At 37.4% G+C, this 14562-nt stretch overlaps 1 protein-coding gene across 3 annotated transcripts in view; it reads right to left on the bottom strand.

Moving 5' to 3' along the window:
• Positions 1-3233, bottom strand: part of LOC124545179 (transmembrane protein 145-like) — a 116377-nt gene extending 113144 nt beyond the window's left edge. The window contains exons 1-4 of one of the 3 annotated variants that reach the window (XM_047124018.1): positions 3082-3233; positions 2932-3006; positions 2662-2736; positions 1823-2029 (exon numbers count right to left, since the gene is read on the bottom strand). In XM_047124018.1, the coding sequence (XP_046979974.1) occupies positions 1823-2029; positions 2662-2736; positions 2932-3006; positions 3082-3180 (456 nt within the window). In that variant the 5' untranslated portion in view covers positions 3181-3233. The remainder of the gene's footprint in view (positions 1-1822; positions 2030-2661; positions 2737-2931; positions 3007-3081) is intronic. The other 2 variants (XM_047124020.1, XM_047124021.1) reach the window with 2 other exon arrangements.
• Positions 3234-14562: the final 11329 nt, after the last annotated feature.

The raw sequence follows: 14562 nt of genomic DNA, 5'->3' as shown, positions 1-14562 counted from the left end.
CTAATTCCTCGTAGAAAATATCTTTTTTGATGTCATCGCTTTCTTCGGTTGGGGCATGACAATTTATATATGTGAGTTTGTGTTTTCCCGTGTCTGTGGTTAGGAGTGAGATTCTGGGGTTGATTGATTTAAAATCTAAGAGAGTGGTACAGAGTGATTTCTTCACTGCAAAACCAGTTCCTAGTGAGTGGTTTGTTTCTGAGGCTCCATGGAATATGACATAGTTTTCCATTTCTGTAGCTCCGGTTTCTGTCCACCTTGTTTCTTGCAGGGCCAATAGATCAATTTGATACTTATCTGCCTCCCTTACTACACATTTTGCTGCCCCAGGTTGGTATAGGCTTTTGACATTCCAGGTCCCTAGTTGTATTTCTTTCCGTAGTCCTTGTTCTTGCTTAGGTCGTTTTACAGAGATCAGTTCTATCTGAGGCTCTTCTGTGATGCTAGTACCGGTGATTATTTTTTCCAGGATGGGTTGGTAGCCCGTCGCCAACCCCCAACCTGGAGGACCAGGATTTTTCATTCGGGGTTTTCTCCCGTAGAAAGATTGGCTTCTCCATACCTATAGAGGTCTTTCTGCCCTTTTGTACATATACCAGGGAATGACAGGAAAAGGAAATGGTGAGGACAGGTTTGGGATAGGAAAGGGGAGCGATAGATCGTTGTGGGACACACTTTGTCTGGCTCCTCCCCTTTGGCCTGTCCGGCATGGGTGACCCTGCTGGTAGCTACGCTACCGCCGGCATAGCCCTCCGGATCCGGAGCACGCAAACCTCCTCGCCCGCACAGACAGTGCTACGTTAAGGCGGTGTTCCCTGAGGAGGTTCCCTATTACATGGTATAGCCATATTCCCTATTACATGCTTGTACCATTTCATATTGCTTTACAACGTTACACCTAGATATGTAATCAATGTGACTGTCAAGCAGCAAACTACTAATGCTGTATTCGAACATTATGGTATTGTTTTTCCTACTCATCTGCATTAACTTACACTTTTTACATTTAGAGCAAGCTACCATTTATCACACCCACTCAAAATTTTCTCTAAGTCGTCTTATATCCTATTACAGTCAGTTAATAACAACACCTTTCCACACACCACAGCTTCATCAGCAAACATCTACAAATTGCTGCTCACCATGTCTGTAAGGTCTTTTACATACGTAGAGAATAAGAGCAGCCCTGTCACACTTACTTGGGGCACACCTTATGATATCCTTGTCTCTGATGAATGCTTGCCATCAGGGACAACATGCTGGGTTCTATTGCTTAAGAAGTCAGAAGAGTCAACATTCTTCTTTATAAGTGTTAAGTTTCAGTTTTAATGTTATTTTTCTGTCTTGGCAAATACAGTTCGGAGTAGTGCTAAATAAAAATTATAAGTGGTAATTGATGTTTAAGGCTAGTCTACTTAACCATTAACAGCTTCATTTCAGTTCCAGTTCAACTGCTTGTAGCACAATTGCCTGCCTCAGCAGAATTCCATCAGGCAAGTGGGACGTAACAGTTCTTCATATAACATGAGTCAAACTGATTGGTGTTTCTGTATGGTAATGTAAGTAGGATTATTATTTATAAATGACTTTCTTGTTGACTATTTATGAAAACCAGAGAATTAATACTGCTGTGATAATAGTACATTCCACTGGCAACAAATGTAAGTAATCTCTTTCCCAGTGTGAAATATATCTAATTCTCACTTCCAGCAAGTGTCTTAAGATAAATTTAAACAAAACAATTTACTTCTAGTATTCCTGTATAACAATTACAATCACATCATGTCTACTCTTTCAAACACTATGCTGAAAGCTGTGTTACCTTCACTGATTTGCAGTTACTGATGGCCAGGAACCACCACCGTGGTCGCGAACTGATAAAAAGATTTTTCTTCTGACATACATAGATTTTCTTTCGGTCAGAAAGAGTGCGCAGCCTGCATCCTGAGTTGGTATATTTTTCAGTTAGATTCACCACTTGATTGAGGCTCACATTCAGATAAGACTCCCGCTCCTCACATGTCTGCTCCTCAACATGAAAAATAGTTAACACACTGTTAAAAATTCCAAATTGAATAAGTTGTTAATAGCAAAAACATTTCAAATTGACCTGAAAATAAATCATAATTCTGTGGCTTAGCCATGTAATAAATTGCTTCTATTGAAAGTGCATCGTTTTTACTTTGTGTACAATATGTTTGCAAATATTCTGTATAGCAATTAAAGAACATGTCTTACAATAGGTATTCAGTTTTTCAGTGCATGAACAATCTAAGTCAATGAAGTGTTAAATGCAATATGTGCTGTTAAATTCAAATGAAACACATTTATTTCATTTAAACAGTGCAAAATTTGAAGTGGAATAACCATATGAATTGGGTAAATTTCCAATTAATATCAATATTTTGTTTTATTTACTTACATCCTTATGACCAGGTTCCAAAACATTTCCATTAGTAGAGCTTTTTTTTATTGGTTAACTTAGTATATATGCAGTACATTTTTAGGTGAAGGAAATAAAATCTCTATCTTTGTACAAATATTTGGTGAATTTGAACCATATTAATCATAACAAATGTGAAAAATATTGATCACTAAGGGCAAAATAAAGACATCTGTTTTTACAGGTATTATAGTCCACAGTAATAAAATTAATATTACCTTGTCTTGCCTGTATACTGACGGCCACTGGTCAGGTGTATCATAATAGAGTAAAAGATTTTGCACTGCATATTCCTGCAAAAAATGGATGTCAGCTTTCTATATGTGTGTTAAGACAGTTTATTCCAACATAGTAGCATTGCTCAGAGAGTGTAGATGGTGATGAAATACCAGTTGTTTATAGTATACATAGGAATGATTATGAAAGTTTCTTTCAATGATTTTCTGTAAATTTATATAAGATGTTCATAAATAAATACTAGACCTTACCTTATCATATTCTATGGTATACTGAAAAACCCCTTTGTCAGAAAGGAAGCAAAATCTTGATACAAAAGCCCATTTCTGTAAAGAAATGTTCAGTATTTTGATACAACACTAGGCAAGACAGAATTAACACACACACATCCCACAACAAACCTCTGATGTGATGAGGATTCCTTCTTCATATTTACTCCAGACATACTTTGTTTTCAAGAGGAGAATTGTAAAGAAAACAGAAATGAAAATACTGATCATTTTCACCTACGTATATCTCCCACATGTTGTGCCTCAGGTATTTGACACTTTCCTTCTCACAGTGATCAATACAAGTCTCCATAGCAACCATAGTTTAAGGTCACAACAAACACTGTGGTACATGCAACTTGTTCTCATAGTAGTGTGCAGACCAATATATCCATAAAAATAGCTATTCACATCTGTTCCTCTAGTTATGATTTAAATTTCATATTTATTAATATAATCAAAGCTTCGTTGAAGCCAGTTCCAGATCATAAAACTACTGTGTTACAAGAAGAACTGCTGCTCTACATATTTGATGTCAAGGTAGAACTAAACATGCTCTGTGAATAATTGTGCAAGGGTGTTATGTAATAATATGTTACTTCTATTAGAATAAAATACTTAAAATTTTAGTTTATATTCTCATGATAAAACTGAAGTTGCACATATCATACTCACTGTCTACTACAATCTGTATTCCTTACTGGTTTTGTCCATGTGGGAATATAGACGAAATCAGCTGGTTAATGATTTTCTAAACATAGTTCAAATTTCAGAATACCATCAGTACTTATGAATTTTTTTCTATTTCTTTAAGTATTGAAAATCTTTTACTACCAAGTAGGAAATGTTTTTTATCTCTACAGGGTGTATTAAAAAGGATGGCACAAACTTAAATGGCTGAAAGTACACGATAATAGAAGCACAAATGTCAAGTAAACATGGGCTCTAAGATGCATAGCTTAAGAGCTGTGAGATATTCTTGATTTTCAATATTGAGAAACAAATCTCTCCTACTGCAGTCTCTTTGGTTTCCATATTTTGGGAAGTGGTAGTATGGATCAAAACAAGAAAAAAATGTTCAAAAACATGTGCTCTAAAATGCATACCTTAAAAGTTATGAGCACTTGTTCATTCGAAGAGTTGTGTTCCAAAGTACAGCTGCTCATAGCTGTTAAGGTATGCATTTTAGAGCACATGTCTACTGGACATTTTTTTCTAGTTTTGGTCCATACTACCACTTCCCAAAATATGGAAAGCAAAGAGCTTTCAGTAGAAGAGATATTGAAAATCAAGAATATCTCATAGTTCTTAAGGTGTGTGTTTTAGAGTCCATGTTTACTTGACATTTGTGCTTCTATTATCGTGTACTTTCAGCTGTGTAAATTTGTGCCATCCTTTTTGATACACCCTGTATAAAACCTTCTTATAGTCATACTCCAACGTTCTTGATTTTTAAATTAAGTCAGAATCTTATTTTTTTGCGAGACAGATGTGCACTCTAGATCATATGAAGGACATGTAGAGTATAGTGATAGCAAGATCTGACAAGCCCCAATGCATGATTTAAGTGATTTACCCATCTATTTTTCATGTGAATAAGGCACCAACAACAGTTCCTTGTTTAAAGATGATCTTAAATTTGAAATTGTTTGTCAAGCCACAATAATTAATGCTTTAGTCTTCATAATCACTGAAATAAAAAATTATCTGTTCTACATGACATAAATATTTCTTCTCAGTGTGTACATTTGTTTTCATTGTTGCTCAGCTAAAATGAACTGTCAGTACACTTTTTCCCTGGTGATTTAGTGTTGTGAGAAGGACGACACATAATCTTTCTTTATATCTCGAAGAAGGCTGAGTTTCTCATCCATGAGACACAGAAGCTGTATGTGCTTGATGCCAAGTTCCAGTATTTTAGAAGGTTTTCATTACAACTCTGCCCTGTTGCTTAGTGAATGTAATTGAAGGTTGTGGAATATCAGACCAACCTTCTGACTGAAATGAGGACTTCCTAGCTAATAGGACATGCTATGCTACTCTCGGTAATGGGAAATTGGCAGTAATATAATTAAATATTGTTCATCTGATGTTTCTAACATATTTATATAATGATGCATCTATTCGAGCATATTTTCATATTGACATTTTTCCCTGACAGGCTTATAGTATGCTGATGTCTTGATGCTTTTCGAAGATGGAGATGATAAGAAAGAGGTATTGACTTATCTCGTTATTGGTAGCATATTCAATAATTTAAAAAAAAAAAAAATCATTTGGATCCGTAGCAAAACAACATACTCATGTCAAGCAATCTGTATTTCAAAAAGGACTCTCAAATGATGAATAAGCTATATCTATGTTAACAAATGGTATAACAGAATTGATAAATCATAAATTGTAACAAATGATTTTACCTTTGCAGTGTAAGAAGTTACATTGTGCATTTCAAAGATTACACAAGTATGGTAATATAAAACAGTTCCAGACTTTTCGTTGAAAAGGCACCTAAATATATATTTGAAAATATCAACAGATTGTCCAAGACAAAAGGATTCTGTTAAATTGGGACACATCTAAGTCAATGTCTACATGACTACTCTGCAACTCACATTTGAATTTTGGCAGAAGGTACATCATCCATGTTAAAACTATTTCTCTACCATTCCACTTTTGAATGGCATGCGAGAGAAACTAACACTTAAATCTTTCTGTAAGAGCTCAGGTTTCTCTTATTTTATCATGATGATCATTTCTCCCTTTGTAGGTGGGTGTCAACAACATACTTTCGCATTTGAATGAGAAAGTTGATGACTGAATATTTGTGAAAAGGTACCACTTCAACAAAAACACCTTCATTTTAATGCTTGCCACTCCAAATCATGTATCACATCTGTGACACCCACTCCCCTATTTCAGGATAATACAAAATGAGCTGCCCTTCTCTGAACTTTTTCTGTGTCCTCTGTTAATCCTATCAGGTAAGAATTCCATACTGCGCAGCAATACTCCGGAAGGGGATGGACAAGTGTATTGTAGGTAGTCTCTTTAGTGGATCTGTTGCATCTTCTAAGTGTTCTGTTCCCCACAATATTATCTGTGTGGTCACTCCAGTATAAGTAGTTCATAAATGTAATCCCTAGGTACTTAACTGAATTCACAGTCTTTCAATTTGTGTGATTGTGTAATCAAAATTTAATGAATTCCTTTTAGTACTCACCTGGATGACATCACAGTTTTTATTGCTTTTCACACCATAGAGGTATTTCATCTAAATCACTTGATTTTGATCTTATGATGGCTTTACCAGATGGTAAATGACAGCATCATTTGCAGACAATACCAGAGGAATGCCAGTTGTCACCTCTGTTTTACTTGATGACTTCCAATTAATTACTATGAACTGTGACTTTCCCGAGATGCCATCACAATTCAGTACTTACACTACAACATTTGTTACAGAACCTATGGCTATAATCTATTGAAACAACTGAAGCAATACATAGTCTTCAGTTTTTGGGGCTTTAGCTAGATTGGCTCCTGAATTGGAAAACCCACATACTAGAATTAATGAAGCATTACAATTCAGATACATTTGTAGTAAGCATTATTACAGTTATACACAATTTAAAAATGAATAAATTAATTTGTTTTGCAGATTGCATTCATTAGTGAGTTATAAGATAATTTTTAGAAATTTACAGGCATACATTTTTCAGAATAAGGAAGTATGTAGGTTGGAACTTTAATAGTGGCAACACTGCTGTGGAGACACTATGCAATGGAATCTACTATTGTCACTGATAGCACACGTTGTTGACATACCTACCTTACCTCTGAGCAAATGGGCTCGCCTGTCCCATGTCACCGGCGTGCACACAATGGAGGGAAACACAGTCACTTGTGAGCGAGCGGTCTAACGTAACGGTGTCACTATATTTTTTAAACAGGAACAATGGAGTTGGATCAAGGGGTCGTACAGCACGACAATGTCATCAAGGTCTTCAAGAGGCATGCGGGGAATCGGCATTGCTGCACAGAACAGTGGCATGTTGGGGAAAAGCCTTGAACGACGGCCGGCAAACCGTGGCAGATATGCATCGGGCAGGTTGTCCTAGCATCTCTGAAGAAGAAGTGCATCCTGTTGACACGTTAGTGGACAGTGATCGATGCCATACGGTTCGTGAGCTCGCCCAAGAAACCATATTAGTGCATACTGCTGTGCTTCACATCCTGAAGGAACACCTGGGCATGCGAAAAATTGCATCACAATGGGTTCCGCATGACTTGATGGAAATGCAGAAATGGATGCATTATGACGCTGCTCAGATGCACTTGGAGCGCTATGAGCATGAAGGAGAGGCTTTCTTATGCTGTATCGTAACACTGAAGGAGACATGGGACACATCATAAGAGCCAAAACTGAAATGCCAATCCAATGAATGGCGTCATTATGGGTTGCTGCAAAAGTCAAAAGTGTGTCAGAGCCCCTGTACGGTGAAAGTTACGGTGATTCTTGTGTACGACTGCGATGGTGTTATCCTAACGCATTATGTTCCTCCATGGCAGACCGTCAATGCACAGTATTACTGTTCGTTTTTTGGAGCGTCACATGTGACCAGCTTTGTGAAAGAAGTGGCGACACTTTCTGCGCAATCCACCCATCATTTTGCACGAGAATGCGTGGGCGCATACAGTGCAAGCTGTGGCTGCTCTGTTCAGTTGATGGGACTGGGAAGTACCGTACCATCCACAATACTCACCAGACTTAAGCCCTTGTGGCTTTGATTTGATTCCAAAGATGAAGGAACCACTTTGTGGCATTTACTTCAGAACTGTTCCGGAGATTTGATAGACAGTAGACCACTCCATTCGCACCATCAACAGAACAGGTTCTGCTAACAGTATACTATGCCTTCCACATCGCTGGCAATGGGTTCTACACAATGCTGGTGACTACTTTGAAGGACAGTAACAGGTGTAAACATGTAACTCTTTTGTACTGGTTGTGAATAAATAGTTGTCACTATTTAAGTTCCAACCCTCATACGTTGTAAGAATTCTCTATGCTGTTTGTTGTAAAACAACACTACCAAAAAAATAAAATAAAATAAATGAAACTAAAATTCTAAAAAAAGGTGTTTTGACAAAATGTTTCACTGCACATATATTCATTACTGTCCCTTTTTGCTATCAATACCTTTTTCTCAAAAAATATGACAAAGGATGGCTATTGGCACTAGGACCAAAAACAACCTCTAGGATAAAAATAAGCACAAAAACGAGACAGATATACAAATGTATTCAGCAACTAATCAGAACTTATTTGATAGTTTTTTGGCAGCGCCAATGGCCTTGCCACAGTGATAACATAGGGCCTCATAGAATCATCAAAGTTAAGTGCTGTCAGGCTCAGCTAGCACTTTGGTGTGTGACCATCTGACCTGTGCTGTTGGCAAGTGGGGTGCACTCAGCCCTTGTGAAGCAAAATGTGGAGCTACTGGCATGAGAAGTAGCAGCTCTGGTTACGAAAACTGACAACGGCCAGGAGAGCAGTGTGCTGCCTCCATGACCCTCCATATTCACATTCAGTGATGCATCTTGGCTGAGGATGACATGGCAGTCAGTCAGTAGAGTCTTCAGAGACCCGTTCAGGTGCAGTTTAGTTTTTTGAGAGTAAATGAAAACTTTTCTACTGGGAAACTCTGGCCACTCCTGCATACCTTGTTTGACTAGCATTCCTTGAATAAAGAATATCAAAGAGAATATCAAAAGCTTCTGGGTTTGAATCCCATTTCAGCACACCCTTTTCTTTGCCAGTTTCAAAACAGTGCACACTTTGTTGCATAGTAAGAGATTTATCAGAAAGCAAATCCAAAGCAGTGAGTGGGTTAGCCATTTGGCTAGAATGGCATTTCTAACCAGAATGCTGGTCTAATAACTGATGTGAGGAAGCCTCCACGACATACAGAAACTAACACGGAGGTAGTTGCAGACTAAAACTGTGAAGAAAGGTCATAACATCGTTAGTGTCATCATGGACTTGAATAACAGGACTGATTTGACGCAGTTCTCCATGATAGGCTATCCTGTGCACACTTCTTCAGCTCTGCATAAGTACTGCAACATATATCTATTTGAACCTGCTTATTGTATTCATGCCTTGCTCTCCCTCTACAATTTTTGCCTCCCAAGCTTCTCTCCATTGCCAAATTGACAATTCCTTGATGCTTTAGAGTTTTTCCTGTCAAACAGTACCTTATTTTCGTCAAGTTGTGCTACAGATTTATTTTCTCCCGAATTTGATTCAGTACCCCATCAACTGTTACTTGATGTAACCTATCTAATTTTCAAGGATATTATGAGAAGGATAGATTCCTACTAATGACATAGAGGAGGTGTTGAGTTACAGACAGGCACAATGAAAGGACTGTTAAACATTTAAGCTTTCAGCCAAATGGCCTATTCAGAAATAGAAAAAAAAACACACTTGGGGCCACACTCTCTAGCCACAGTGGCCAAAAGCTTAAATGTTTAGCCGTCTTTTCACTGTGCCTGTCTGTGACTCAGTGTCTACTCTGTGCGGTGAGTATCAGTCTATGCTTTTCATAATACTGTTGTTGTTCCGTCCCGGACTTTCCTTTGTTCTATCTCATTCCCAAAATTCTTATTTGGCATCACATTGAAAGAAAACTTTTACTCTGTCTATTGTCAAATGTGTCACTACCGCACAAGGTCATATTTCAAACAAATACCTTCATAAAAAGACTTCATAAAATTTTAATACACATTAGATGTCAAAACTCATCTTCTTCAGAAATGCTTTTCTTGGTATTGCAGTCTGTATTTAGCATACTCCACATTTTGACCATTATCAGTTATTTTCCTACTCAAATAGCATAACTCGACTACCACTTTCGATAACATCTTCATGTGCTGCCACTGTATGCACCACAGTTGAAAAAACATTTAGTGGCTGCCACTGTTTTTTGGACCTTCTAAAAAAAGTATGGTGATGATATTCTCAATGTGATCACCAAGAGTCGCAGAATCATGATGGATTGTCACACCAAAACTGCTGGCATGCAAATACAATCACTAAATACAGATTATGTTATTATTATTATTATTATTATTATTATTATTATTATCTATAAGATATAACAGCTGTTGTCCCAAAATCTGCCAGTGTAGTGTTTCGAGATTTCTGCGTAAATACTAGAACCACTCGGCCTTCTACCATCTCAAACGCACGATATTTTAGGTGTGAGAGTGGGATGCTAGAATCCTACCTACTGTGCATCACATGTTTGTGTGTGCAGGTGTGAAATCTGTCGTGAGCAGAAGGTAGACGGGGCACACAAATGGCAGCGACAAGTACTTGTCGGGTGATCCATAGAAGTTCTAATGAAAGTATACGGAAGAACCGTGGAACTTCTGGGTTATTCTGTCCTAATTGTATCAGTGACCATTGCTATAAATTACAAGAACAATTGAGATTCTGAAGCCTAAAAAAAAACTCTTATCTTGGGCTTGCTGGAGGCAAGACATATTTTACGATTTGTTTGTAATAGATTTATGGTTGCTAAGCCAACTCTTTGCTAAATGTACTTAATCTGTTTCTAATGTGAGACGATACAAGTGACTTACAAGAAGTCTAATGTTTATGTGCAAAGTGTGAATTTTGTTCTTCATGAAGCTCAAATATGACAATAGTTGTTGAAAAGTATTTTTTGAATACCTAATTATTTCGCAAGTAGAGAGTCTTTAAGGTTCCTGTAACTAGCATCATTCTTCGGAGAAGAAGTTTCTAGAGATTCCAGAAGCCGGCTGTCCAGAGAAGAAGATCGGCTGTGTACACCAAGTAAGTCGAGTTGTGTAAGAGAAGTGGGAAGTTTGCACATACACTTCACACACTCTTAGTCATCAAAAATGTTAGAATACGGTGACTGGTGTGAAAGGACAGAAGAAAACAGGAATTTTGAGATAAAAACGAGATAAGAAGATATCACGTGTTGCTGTAGCAACAGAGCATAATGAGACAAAAGAATCATTCCAAGAAATTGAATCAAGCCCGAAGTATCAGATGGAGAAAATTTGTGAATGTAAAAAAAGAGAAGACATTAGAAAGTCACAACGTTAAAAACCGGAGAGAAGATCTCGACATATTAGACTAAGAAGAGATACACCTAGAATGATACGACTAAGAAGATCCGGGGCAGGAAGTATACAGCTCTTGCACGCATCGCGGGGATGTAGACATGGAAACCAGCCTAGATCCGACATCACCAGCACCAGCTGCTGTTCACTGGTGCTGACATGCTGTCACATGCGCTCACCTACATTGCGAGAAGTCTACGCTGGGTGAGCACAAAACAAAACTTTAGTACCTTACCAAGAAGTGATGCAAACTATTGAGTGAACTTTATTAGTGTAGTTATTATACTTAAAGATAATTTTTAAATGCTCACAAGGTCTAAAGCTTGCAAAAATATGGATAACGAACAGCAAGTTGGGGAAACTTCAGAACCAGTCATGGCTATGAAAATTAGTAAAGAAGGGCCAGACTGGTCTGAGTAGGTAAATGTGATCAAAACTCTGTTAAATGAAGCCTTAAATGCTCAGAGTCTGCAGTTAAATGCTAAATTAGAGGCACAGAGTATAACTTTAGATGCTAAATTAGATGACCAGAGTACAACTTTAAATGCCAAATTAGATGCTCAGAGTGGAACTTTACAAGCTAAATTGGATGTTCAGAATGAAACTTTAGGATTGTTAAGTGCCAAGGTAGATTCACAAAGTAAAGAATTTAGTAATCTATGTGAAGGCATGGGAGATTTGAAGACTGAATTCGACACTTTAAACACTAAAGTACAGAATTTTAAGATAGATTTAAAGCATGAATTGACTAGGTCCCTCCACATTCATGTAAATAAAATGTTCACTGACCTTAGTAGTAAACAGAATTATAATTACGAGGAGTTATCAAAAAAGTTAGAATGTGAGATTGAGGACAGATGCAATAATGTACAATCAGAAATCAATGAAAAATTAGGATTTTCCAAAAATGTGTGTATCATTAAATTTAATTCTGGAAAGCAGGTTTCGATAACCAGCTTGTAATTAGTAATGAGGATAATGCGATGTGATCTGGATCCAGGGCCGGGGCCCACGTCATGGAGATACATTAGGAGGCCATTTTCCATATAACTATGTTAACTTTACCCACAAAGGAATGGTTACTAATTGAAGAACCGAGTTTAGATACCAATAACCCACAACCTATAATAGCAGGGACAGTGGAAACTGCATTGGTTAACATATTTATAGGTTCAGAGAGTGAGGTATCACTCATCTCCAATGCATTCTTTAATTCATTACAGACTCAACAGCACTTACCACTATTGCCAGTAAGGGCATAGACCAGGAAGTAGTATAGTCGGGATAATAGGTACGAAGAGTAAAATCGTAAAATACGAAACTCAAATGAACTGTCATATTGGAGGTATATTATTTCAGCAAACACTATTAATAGTAGAAAATATTAATAGAGATGTATTATTTGGTTTAGATTGGTTATTAGAACTTAAAGTCATCTTAAACTCTAACGAGAGTCTTCTTTGTTCTGGTAAAAGGGACAGTAAATATTGGACACCGTTTGTGACATTAACTGCAGTGGGAAACAAACAACTGAGTGTAAGTGTCTGCGATTAACAGCAAAATAGTCACCAAAGATCGATAATGTAAATCAAGTAACACATTGAACTGACATACAAGACAAAGTTAACGAGTCCCTAATATTAACCAATCAATAAAAGCGAGATTTATATAAAATTTTAATGGAGTATGAAGTAGTATTTTCTGATCGTCCAGGTAATATCAGCAACTACATTTGTAAATTTAAAATCACAGATGACACTCCATTCTTCTGTAAGCCGTACCCAATACCGGTTAGTTTGAAGGAAGAAATTAGGGATGAAATCAATAAAATGATTGATAATAATATTATAGAACGAAGTTCTAGCATCGTTGGCTGTGGTAAAGAAAGCTACAGATGGAGTAGGATTAGTATCAGACGCTCGTACACTGAATCGGTATATAGAGACAGAGCGAGACCAACCAATTAATATTGACAAATTGTTATACAAATTTGAAAGGCAAGATTCTTTAGAACTGTGGACCCGACCACGCGATATTGGCAAATAAAATTACACCCAGAACCCAAAACGTGTACAGTATTTTTGTTTGATAGTAAATCATATCATTTCAATGTATTGCCATTCGGACTTAATATCTCTGTGTCCATATTCATACGTGCGTTAGATGAGGCACTAGGGAGAGAGTTATTGAAGGTTTTGATAATATATGTAGACGATATCCTGATAATATCAGCTTCTTGGGAAAAACATTGTTCAACTTCGTGCAAAACTTTGATAAAATTTAAAGAAAAATGTATTATGGTGAAACTGTCTAAATCGTATTTTGTGCGCCAAGAACTTAGGTTATATTATAGGGGTACAAGGAATTAGACCGGACCCTGAATGCCTCAAAGCTATCAAAGAATGTCCACAGCCCAGAAATGTAGGACAGTTAAAAAGATTTATAGAGATGGCCGGACACTATTGTCGGTACATATGAGGGCAAGAAGTAGATGACCCGAGAATTTTACATTTATTAAGGAAGAGAGTGCCATGGGCTTGGGATCAAGGTGCCAATGATGAGTTTGAAAATGTCAGAAGTGGGCTTGTTGAATCACCGATTTTACATCATCCAGTTATGGGCGAACCATTAGAAATTTTGACATATGCATCAGATTACAGTATTGCTGCAGAGCTTTTCCAAGGAGAGTGGGATCTGAATAATGTAGAACACTGAACCATTGCTTTTGCTAGTCGTAGTCTAAATAAGCATGAATTAAATTACATGGCTACCGAAAAAGAACTATTAGTGATTGTGTGCAGTATTCAAAAATTTCAAGCACTAGTATGGGGATCAGAAATCGACATTTATACAGACCATCAAGCTTTATTCTTTCTAATGAGCAGTCATTTACTGCATAGTAGGTTAATGTGATGGATGCTTTTCCTACAAGAATACGATATTTAAGGTACAGTACGTAAAAGGTTCCGAGAATATTGCGTCTGATGCTTTGTCAAGGTTACCCACAGGGGCGATTCTAGAAGTCAGTCAAGGGGGGTTGCGGGAGGGGAGGGTTTGGGGGAATGGAATATGGCTTAACAAAAGGAGAGTTTGGGTCCTCTACCAACAAATTGGTAAAATTCAGTGTTGCTTAAAGTAGTTTTTGGTAACTGTTTTGGAGTTCAGGGTAAAAAATGTGTATTAATAATGCCCATTTTAAGTTAAATATTTTTTGGTTCAGGTAGTAAGCTATTTGCCACTTTTATTCTTTTGTTAAAATGTGTTTGGAATACATTGTAACCAATATTGCTATGTAATTATATAAAAAAAATGATTGAATTTGTTGGAGTAATATATTCACTGATTTCCGAAGTCATTTAATATGATACTCCATGAGTGGGAGGGGGGGGGGGGGGCGTAGAGCCCATAGACCCACCTCCTCCTCCTCGCCCCCCCCCCCCCCCCCTTGACCAC

The sequence above is a fragment of the Schistocerca americana genome, chromosome 8 (assembly GCF_021461395.2).
Source record: "Schistocerca americana isolate TAMUIC-IGC-003095 chromosome 8, iqSchAmer2.1, whole genome shotgun sequence".
NCBI lineage: Eukaryota > Metazoa > Arthropoda > Insecta > Orthoptera > Acrididae > Schistocerca > Schistocerca americana.
This window is presented reverse-complemented; position numbering and strand designations above follow the sequence as displayed.